The sequence below is a fragment of the Orbilia oligospora genome (assembly GCF_000225545.1).
Source record: "Orbilia oligospora ATCC 24927 unplaced genomic scaffold scaffold00210, whole genome shotgun sequence".
Lineage (NCBI taxonomy): Eukaryota > Fungi > Ascomycota > Orbiliomycetes > Orbiliales > Orbiliaceae > Orbilia > Orbilia oligospora.
In genome coordinates, this window is record NW_011645767.1 from 1034675 (window position 1) to 1045532 (window position 10858).

The following is a 10858-nucleotide window of genomic DNA, read 5'->3' on the forward strand; positions in this document are numbered from 1 at the left end:
ATATCATCCTACTGCGGGCGGTTGCCAATCCTCAGGTTAATTAAGTAGGTTAAGTGGCTCTCGGTTTGAATTTAGTGGGAATCGATTAGCAAGGTTAATGCGGAGAAGGAGGAACAAAAAAGAAATTTACGCCATTGTGCACTGTTATTGGGTAAATGGTGGGTGAAAGGTGGATAAAGGAAAGAGGGTGGACAAAGTCCTCTTGGGGGCTTCGGTGTTATGATTATTTCAGTCTTTTACACGTGTAATACTCAATGATTCTCATGTTGAGCTTAGGGTTAAAAGTTTTACTGTACGGCCCCATGAACGCCCTTTAAGAAGGTATTTTGACGAGTGATAATTGGCAAGAGCCGAGGTAGATTATAAAACTTGCTTGCATTTCCTATAGTTTATCGTCTACGATCGGAATGATGAGTTAGGATATATATATATATATCGCGATATTTACGCTGTGTTGAGGAAATCTATCTTATATTGGAGGTCCTAAATTGGCTTGGACTGCTGAACTAATATTGACATAGGCTTTTAAAGATTCAAAATATTGCAAACGCTAGAGCCGATATAATTAACATGGACCCCCCTCCCATATAAAAAAAAATAAAAAGCGACGGATAGGTTGTATGCATGTCAGTTCGCGCGGGCAGTTCAGGCTCGGGACTACCCAGTGATATTTGGCGAGGTGATTACCGTAAAGATCGGAGGCGATGGCCTATGTCAAATAAATCGGATCCGCGGATCTAGATATCTTAAAGTTGCACAGTAGCGGATCAATGATTTGGTTTGATCGTTGCAATAATAGAAGATTGCTGTGACTAGTCCATCATGTGAAGGAAGATCAGGACGAACATCCCGTGCAGATGCGTTGGTTTTGTTGGATTATCGTGGAATATTATGATTGGGTGATAGCTTTCGAGGTCCTCGCTAATAGGCCCCACGTTCTGACGTTTGTTTCGAAGTTACAGCTCTGCAGTCTTGTACAGGTATAAAAGATGTATCGATACAGCGAGGCCATCCGTACACCGGCCAAGATAGTAGAGATGCAGTTCTTCGGAACCAGTCGGCTAATTCGGTAGACGAATAATGGTGTTTGTGAGTATTTAGCCATAGAATCATGTCAGAAAGATTCTGGAATGAATAGAATAGACGTAAAAATGTGAGTACGAGTCCGCAAATGGACGAGTGACAGCTATGGAATCGATCACGAGATTGCCCCCACAGCACCAGTGCAGAGTGAGGTGGCCGGGATCCGAAAGAACCCACCCCGAACGTCTTAGACTTGGATAATAGCGTGGACCCAGTTTCGTCCTTTCAACAATTTTTAGCGATTGGAGTAGATGCTTATTCTGATGCTGGTGTCTTATTGTCCTGTATCCTCCTTTTATTTCTTTCTTCTTCTCCTCCTCTTCTCCTCTTCTTCTTTTTTCTCTATTTCTTTTCGTACTTCCTCTGCGACGACTCGACGCTGCTGTTCTGAAGCCTAAGCTGGTTGTGACGTTCCTGAATTCCCCACAAGGCGAACTAACATTCCAACCGGTTGCCCTTTTCGAAATCCGGATATCCTGCCGAAATTGCACGGAATATTTATTAGTACTGAATTCTGCGCTAGGCAGCGTATATTTGAGTCCTAGGAACATCGTCATATTACATCAACAGCCTCGAACCAGCTCCAAGGCAAACAGGACGCGGTTGGGATCGTAGCCTTTATTGATATTTTTGTAGCGCCCTGAAGTTCGTTTCCCAATTTTTCTCTTCCTCGGATACTGTCGAATATCGTTTATTAGCCGATTTGCGCTCGTTGGGAGTAAAAATATTATAAAAAATAAAAGGATATTTTAATCTTCGAATTCGTAAGTCGTTATCTTCCCTTTTCGTCCTTTTGCATTGCATTCGCGTCGTCGTCTGTTTGCCTCTTACATCTTCAAAGAAAGAGCAGATTGGGCGAGCGAGGGCAAGAAGGTCTCCACTTCGGCCGTCGGCTCTTGTCCAATGCATGGATGGAATAATATTAATACCCCGCGAGACCCCATCCATCTCGGAATCATGGTTCCGAGAGTCCCCTATCACACTCGAGACACAACTTTCCTCGTATCTGTGACGATTGTTGGACGTCTGGATATCCCATGCAAACAAGCATGTTCCTAAAAGTCTTGTCCTTTTGCACAGCCTCTCTGTCGACATCATGTCTAGACTCTTGGTCTGCCAGGCTCCCTCGTATTTTACATCGCTTGCGTCTTCGGTCAGGTGCTCGCCAGCACGAGTGAGCTCGAACGGAGTTTTGGAAGACCGACGTCTTAAGTCTCTGTTTGAGTGGTCCACGCTAGCTCGAGCAGGGAACACGGCGCCCAATCATAGCTGCTGTTGGGGACAAGGCTTGCCGGTTGTGCCATGCTTTGCAGATGCTTGAAAGTTTGTGCAATTGGGGTTTTCTTCTCGATGCCTTCGTTGGTGCCTTTGCAAGCCCAAGAGAGACAAGTGCTTGTGTAGGTACTTAGTTGCTTAGGTAGTTGATCGTGATATTGATGAACTACCCAAATAACACACATGCAGCACCATCACCACCATCAATCTACAATCATCAGCTTGGTATTTCTTGTACTGACATCCGTCCCCAACTATCGCCTTCCCTATCAGTTTCCCTCTTGTCCACCTGATTTCTCCGTCTTGTCGTTCCTCCATCTTAGCTTTGCTTTAGAGCCCTTGTCAGCCGGTGGTTGGGTCGGGTTTTAGCGTCTTGTCACTGTACGTTTTGGTTTCTTGGAAACCCCTGTTCCTTTACTAGCTTCTCGCCTCCCTCGGGCCCCAGATTACCACTGCAATTATCATCCTGCATGTTCTTTGTGTGCATTTACATGTACCTGGTACCTGCCTGACTTCTCTTCTTCGTCCGGTTGAACTTGTAGCTGATTCTCGTCGACGTCCACCTTTGCCATCAGGATATCCTCGGATTCTCCTCTTCAGCAGCGGCAGCAGTCCCCTCGATTCGGCCGTTCCGCACCCTGTCTTTGGCCTGCCCATAAAGAGCACTGCTACGTAACTGAGTACTAGCATACTTACACCGCCTCTTTCCACCGACCGATTCTCCAATCGACAGAAAGAGCTTACGAATCAGAGCCCGAGCTGCTTTTAATTCTTCCAGATTTCCACTGCCACCTTTGGGCAAAGAGAGAACAGCAAAAGATAGGCCTTCTAGGGTTTTACGTCCAGCAAAGTTCACTTCTCAAGTTCAGCTTCCCTGTTTCAGCTGTCGAAAAGTCTGTTGAGTAAAGAATAAATAGGGCTCTGAGTTTGCTGGAATCTTGGAAAGAATCTTTTCTTCCCTCTCTTCCCCTTCTCTTCCCTTTTTTACTTTCTCTTCTTCTTCTTCCTTATTGGAATTCTTTGACGAACTCCTCGTCAGTTCGATAGCTTGATGCGTAAGTTCTACTTCTTTCCCCCCTGCTTCTCTTTTGGTGCTGGTTAGGTGGCGATTTCTAGTTGTCCTGAGGTGGCTGTCGCCTCTATCGGATCCCTAAAACGGTTCTGCAGGAGGTCACATGGCCTGGGATCACCATTCACCACGAGGCAACATATCAATCGCTGATATTACATTGATATCTCCACAACAAATATACTGACATTGGATTTTGAACTTTTAGACAAAGTTAAATCTTTTGCCCGATCCAAAGCGCATGCTCACGGATTCAATCCCTGGTCGAACGAAGCGGGCCAGCAAACCCCTGGTGCCGTAGAACTATCCCAAACTCAAAGTCCGACAACGGCAGCCGCTCGACGCGGCAGCACAGTAGCAGGACCATCATCCGACCCCAACGATCTCCTAAATGTTGTCTCTGAGCCGACGGGACGCCGGGGGGCGTCCCCAGATACTCGTCGCTCGAGTGCCATCTCCAGAAAGTCTCGTACAGAACCGAAGGAGCCCGAAATCATCACCGCCCCAACTATCGACACTATTAATACCGAACGTTCAGTGCACTTCACAACCGGCGACGGAAGGAATAATACCGAAAACGTCGGGGAACCACCCGACAACCCTCAAGAAGGAAAGGAGCAGAGTCTCTTGAAACGATTCAATAAGACGTTCTTTCAAATTCTTTTTCATTCATGGATCAACATTCTTCTGGTGTTTGTTCCTATCGGTATTGCCGTCGAAATCGCGCACTTGGACCCTACTATCGTCTTTGCGATGAACTGCATTGCCTTGGTTCCTCTAGCCGGGATGTTAAGCTATGCGACGGAGAGCGTCGCGCACCGCCTCGGCGATACTATTGGTGCTTTGATGAACGTAACTTTTGGAAATGCGGTTGAACTTATCGTTTTGTAAGTTTTTGCGTATATGATCTCTATTTAGGATTCTTAGCTAACTTGGATTTGATTTAGTATGTGAGTATTCGCTATTTTGGGGTTCTCTAGAGTACGAGTGTGCTAACTTAGACTTCCTTTCTACTAGTATCGCACTTGCTAAGGTTAGTCACAGATGCCTGATGGCGTATATGAGAATACTAGCTGATAATCATATAGGATGAAATATCCGTCGTACAAGCATCCATAATTGGCAGCATTTTGTCCAATCTCCTTTTGATTCTTGGAATGAGTTTTCTCCTTGGTGGTCTCCGTTTCCGAGAACAGATCTACAATAGCACTGTCACGCAAATGAGCGCTTGCTTACTGAGCATCAGCGCCCTCAGTCTGCTGCTTCCGGTATGCAACATCCTTGCGGTCGCCATTTTAACTACTACTAACATGTGTATAGACGGCCTTCCACGCTTCTTTCTCCAACGCCGATCTTGCGGATATCGCAACCTTGCGAATCAGCCGTGGTACCAGTGTGATCTTATTATTGATCTATATCATCTACCTGCTATTCCAACTTCGGTCTCATGCTTACTTGTATGCATCGATACCTCAACATGTTATCGACGAGGAATCCCACCCTGGTATCCTTCATCATCTTGGTAGCTCGTCATCATCATCGTCGTCTTCGTCTCGACGCAGTTCAATGTCTTCGAGCTCCTCTAGTTCGTCTGGTGGCTTTGCTCGCTCTATTCGTGACAGGATTCGTCGGATGAGCCACCCAGACCAAGAAGGCAGAAATAGCACGCGCTCGTCAGCAGCGTCTCACCCGTCTCACCCCTCATCCCCAGAACACGACTTAGAGCGTAGGGGTCGCCCTATTTTCACCTCCGAGAAGCCTGCTCTCCCATCGTTCAGTTACTCAAATACAGCCGGCCAAGATGTTGCTATTTTCGATGGCGAAGATCGTCAACAGAACGCCGACGGTCCTTCAGACCACGGTAACCGAGAATCGAGAGAGGAAAATCCTGAGCTGACTAAAGCGAAGCACTCATTACGTGCGATGGCTCCTAAGTTGTTTTCGAGATCTGGTGCCTCACCTTCTCCTACACCTACGCCTATCGCCATTGCTCCGGGATTGGTAGCGGAACAAATCCGGCCTCTTGCCCGTAGGGCTACTTCCCTTCCACCCCGTCTCACTGAGGAAGTTTCTGCGCGTGACATGTTACCGTACATGATACCTTTGAATGTCTCGGATGATTCCCTCGACGACTCCAAGGAAAAACAGGTTATCAGTCGTACATCTGCTATCATTCTACTGCTAGGTTCTACTGGTCTTGTGGCCGTATGCGCCGAGTTCATGGTTTCCAGTATCGACTCTGTTATCATTTCGACAGGTATCTCTGAAGCATTCGTTGGTTTGATCCTTCTTCCGATTGTGGGTAATGCCGCAGAGCACGTAACCGCCGTCACCGTGGCCGCAAAAAATAAAATGGACTTGGCCATTGGCGTTGCGGTTGGTAGTAGTATCCAAATTGGTAGGTTTTCCCTTCTAAAATCATTTTCTTCAACATTAATTAACAGCTTGTTTATAGCACTTTTCGTCACTCCACTTGTTGTACTTCTTGGTTGGATCTTGGATAAGGATATGGGTCTTTATTTCAACATTTTCGAAACCGTTGCACTATTTACTAGCTGCTTCGTTGTTAACTTCTTAGTGTTGGATGGACGAAGTAATTATCTCGAGGGCGCACTGCTCTGTGCGTCGTACATAATCATTGCGTATGTAACCTCCTCTTGATGCCCTAGGATTTATTTGGAGACTAATAAAGCTTTAGGGTCGCTGCATTTTTCTACCCCAACGAAGAGCAACGTTCGCCAATCGGCGCGGGGCCAAATTAGGTATCGATCTCGCGAGACAACGATCTGGTGAGAGTTATCTAGTTATGGTAACCTAGCAACCCTTTAATAACGTCTCTACGACAAGGTAACAGGTCTGGGATTGGATCCCAATGGCAAACATCAAAAAGTAGTAATTTCGCCGCGAGAACTGCATTTCATTCAACTCTGCCTTTTCCTTATCCCACTGCGCACAAAAATACCACTGTCTTCTTCCTATTATTATTCTTTTTTTCCCAATTGTTAATGTTTCTAATGATATCACATCTGCATTGATTGTCCTTTCCGAAATTGTTTTATAATGAAGTGGTTGGGCGACGGCGGCAGCGAGGCTCTTTTTCTTTCCTTTCCTTCTCTCACTCCCTTTTCTCGATACTGAGATTTATGATTCTTATGATGGACATTATAACGACCAACTCGGATAATTCCTATTTGCAACTTTCGTTCGTTGAACTGGAGGTTGTGGCTTAACCCTTTTTCTTCGCTGTGCATCTACTACTAGGTCTCGTACGTGTACTCGTGACTTTTGGATACCGAGTGTATCATTCATAGCCACAAAGTAAAAGCGAGCATGGGTGGGGTCAAGCCTGATCCGATCGACCAGAAATCAAAGTGGCGTAATGATTGCATACTACTATTGATTGATAGATCCGATTCCGAAACAGAGTGACGTGACTGTTGACGTTGTTAGACCCGGATGTGGGAGGTTTCGACTGTAATCTCAATTGATACCTCTTTTACCCCGCTCGAGAAACTTGATGTTAAGACAAATACGACGGTTCTCTTAGTCTGGCCTGGCCTGCTAAAAATGGGTGGTGTCGACGATCCCTGCCCGAGGATATACCTGTTGCGGACGACTTCCGATTTTGGATGTTTGTGACATCGGTCGCAACGCAGAGAGGTGTTGGATTTTGACTTATGTCATTCGGCCTCACATTTCGAGATAAGAACTACCCGTGAATTTGATGAAAAGTTGTTCAAAGAGATGGAGGTATATTTGAGGATATTATCGGCAGTACATTGAAGCTGCTTTGAGATTTAGGAACTTTGGGGCATGTCGTTATCTCCTTGAACATATAACATATAAACTTGTAGGCGAGTATATATACGTATAGTGCTCGGCTCAGCGAGCTGGCGTTGAGGAAACACATGTGTGCATTCCCAAAACATCACAACAGCTACAGTCACAGAACTAGCTTCACCAAGGAATGGGGACGCGTCGGCCTGATATTATCACCAGATTCTATATTAAACATAGGGTCCCTAACAAAAATAATTTTTTTAAATACCCCGCCAAATTTCAGAATTCTAGTTTCTTTAGAATCGTTAGAGTCCGAAGTTTCACAGTGTATAGCAGTTTTGTGATATAGATGATTCGTTCTTGCAGAATATGTGGCCAAAGTTGATGCTTCCATCAATTTAAAATCACTAGTTTTGAACTCCAAAATGGTCATGTGACCGGGATTTTGTGATTGACGTAATCTATAAGAGAGGCCAGCATGGGCTCGGCGCAACTTTATGTCTTCTCTGCCAGACTAGTGTCAATATACCTATGTGTACGCCAGCTAGGACGTCTATGCCAACGAGACTAAGTTTATGTATTCTCTATTTAGAAACGTCAACGTTTTTAGCCATACTAGAAGTCGACGCTAATGGAACATCAGCCTCCGAAGGAGCCTGAATCACCAACTGCCAGCTATCAGCGCTCCCCGCACTAGAATAGCTCTCAGGTGTACCATCGCTCCCATCTCCATCCATCTTTTTCTTTTTCTGCTTATTCTTTTTTCTCTCTTCCTCCTTTTGCTTCCTAAAATCTTCCTGAATTTTTGCTTCGCATTGATCACAGTATCTTGAGTATTTGGTACGGATGCGTCTCCACCCGGGACATAAGCCTAATGGTAGTCTGTCCTTTGATGTGAAGTATCCTGTTGGATCGGCTTCGACCATGTTTGCGTAGATATTACAAATGGTTACCACGAGGGCGCTGCCGTGACCACATCTTAGGAAGTGGTTGGTTTCTTCGAGGCACATTTTTTGAGTGTATATAATATTCGTAGCTAGTAGGCACTGGATCAGAGGGTTTAATAAGTTAAATGGATGAATGGGTTTGATCAAAGGTTGTCATCTAAAGCTTCTGGTCTACAGAATTTTGGGTGCTTCGCTCGAAACGTTTGTAGGTATAGGTGCCTACAACTACATGGTAGCTACTTGTTTTGCAAATTTTCAGGTGTCCTTTTTTTGCTAAGTGTTCGACTTATTCAAGCTCTGGTTTCTACGTCTTAAGTTGCGCCGAGATTGGATAGTTAAGACATATACACACCTAGGAATTATTGAGCAGTAATGGAGCGCTGTAGTAGCTTTCTCGACTTGGCAAGAATACATCTAATTATTCGAGGTTGAAGGTTTGATATTATGTATCATAAGCCCTCCGCCTCGAGCGCCTGGATTCGAGGCTATCATAAGCCTAGCTTTAGCTCACCACCTACTTGAATCTCATGCAAGCTATTTTATGAGCTTGGCATGTATATACATATAGGCGTTAGCAATAACCAAATGAAGGCTTGCCATAAAGCTAAACAGGAGGTAGTCTTGTGCACAGGAGGATAAAATGGCTATAAGTTCTAAAAACTCGGCATATAGACAGTGGGCCAAGTTTGTATCCGTATATATCACATCGGCGGAAAATCACGTTATCCAAAAAGGTCCTGTAGTTCAACTGGTAGAATGCCTTGGGGCTCTGTATTCCCTGGAGATGATGAGAGGGGAGCAGGTCAAACACGGGTACGGGGACGTGCGTACCCGATCCCAAGGAGAAGACCGTTCGAGTCGGCCCTTGACCATTCAAATACTTTTTTTTCATCATATGATCATCGATCCTTATGTTAAAGAAAAGGCAGGCGTTGAGGTGACTAGTGTTGAGGTGAACAGTATACTGGTGTGGTATAAAGTCTTTTTTTTAGTCCTTAAAAGGAGTCGGAAGGTTGAAGTAGTAACAAAAATAGGTCCTGTAGTTTAACGGGTAGAACACCAGCGTCGTTATTCCGGGAGACCGGGGTAGCGGGGTACGGAGGGTAGTGTCCACCGGGTGGGCTCATCCTCTTACGCTGCGTCTGGAGGAGACCGTTCGAGTCGGCCCTTGACCATAACTTTTATTTTTTGCAATTTTGGGCTATTTTTTGTCTCTTTTGGGGGTTTCTGCGGCGGGTTCGAAGTGTAGGGATTGGACGGGGTGTGAAGGGGAGTTACTCCGTTATGATTTGTTTTTCAATATAACGTCTCTCCGGAGCTTCATCAATGGTGGGGGAGTTAGGGTGTCAGGGTAAGTTTTGATATCTACTTAAGCAATTGCTTAGTTACAGTCTTGAGATAATTAGAATTAGTTGTTCTCGCAAGGAAAGGACAGTTCACTAGATTAGACTCTGAGTCTTGATAGACAAGCTTCGATTCGAGACCTGTTTTTCATTACAAATTATTAGACGTCGATGAAGGCTATCAAAAGCATAAATCAGCCCGAATTTAGGCCCGAAATCGAGATTCGAGTCTGGAAATGTGTATCGAAGTGGTTTTGCAAATTACAGATTGTAAATACTCAAATCTAAAGTTCAAGGCGTAGTTCCATATCCAGAGACTTAAACTAGTATATGAAAGTTACAATAGCGTCCTCCCCCTTCTCCTCTAATGGGATCCCCTTTCCGGTGCGATATTCACATACGCGGCATTGTTCCTCATTAACATCATATCCCTCCTTAACTTTATAATCCGGACAGTCCTTAATCTTTTTAATCGATTGATTTCCTGTTTCTGGATTTCTATCCTCAATCACTTGAAAACAGATACCGAATTGAATCCCGACGTGGGCGTATGGACAGTTCATGAAGAAGAGTTCTTGAGAGAGACACATGGCCACTATTCGACACTCGTTGTGTTGGTGTATTCGAATTCTAGGTTTGTTGGTATCTTGGAGGATAGCTATATATATAGTAGGGCAGTTTGCTGTTGGGCAAATAAGTGAGTTGGTTGGGGATCTTGTCGTTGTCTCAAATCAGACTTCCCAAACAATGATATTGCGTACTGGCTTTATAATTTAGTATTATTTGTGGTAGTTAACGTTATAGAGTTAAATTTACGGGGACTTTAGTGATGACAGAAACTAGAACTCCGAGAAAGAAAATGTTTTAATCTCTTTTAACACAATAACAATGGGTTTTTTTTATTTCGGCAGCTTGGATCTATCCAACTACGAATTCATGACGCGAGATATTATATTGCTACGGTGGTACATCGTTATTAATTTGACAAGTCTTAGCTAGTAACTGTATTTTGTTTGACTGGAATATACAAAGACACTTATCACTATATATAAGCTCAAATATGAGGTTTTGACACTTCCCAGGGCGATTAACACATATGCATAGTCTCGAGTTAATTAAACGCTAGTATCCTCTCTTTAGAGCGATAATCATATATGTATACGGCATTGTTCTTCATTAACATTATACCATAAGACATATACTAATGTGGTGACTCTTCGCGTACCTAGCCCTCAAAGTAGAATCAAAACAAGAGCTTCTTAATTGAGTTTTATAAAAAGTACAGTGTGTAAAAGATAGCTACAGGGACTCATTTCTGCTTCTCCAAAGAAAAAAGAAAAAGGGATTTCCAGCTTGATCAT

The 10858-nt window shown here is 44.3% G+C and overlaps 2 protein-coding genes across 2 annotated transcripts; one reads left to right on the plus strand and one right to left on the minus strand.

Annotated features, from left to right (window-relative positions):
- Nucleotides 1–3409: 3409 nt before the first annotated feature.
- On the plus strand, nt 3410–6189 carry AOL_s00210g292 (uncharacterized protein; the record flags this gene model as incomplete). Its single annotated transcript, XM_011129093.1, has 7 exons — nt 3410–3413; nt 3636–4314; nt 4445–4460; nt 4516–4695; nt 4748–5825; nt 5883–6069; nt 6126–6189. The coding sequence occupies 7 exons, from the start codon at nt 3410–3412 to the stop codon at nt 6187–6189; spliced, it is 2208 nt and encodes a 735-aa protein (XP_011127395.1).
- A 1602-nt stretch (nt 6190–7791) lies between these two features.
- AOL_s00210g293 (uncharacterized protein) lies at nt 7792–8217 on the minus strand (the record flags this gene model as incomplete). The annotated part of the gene is made up of 1 exon (XM_011129094.1): nt 7792–8217. The coding sequence occupies one exon, from the start codon at nt 8215–8217 to the stop codon at nt 7792–7794; it is 426 nt and encodes a 141-aa protein (XP_011127396.1).
- Between the last annotated feature and the right edge of the window lie 2641 nt (nt 8218–10858).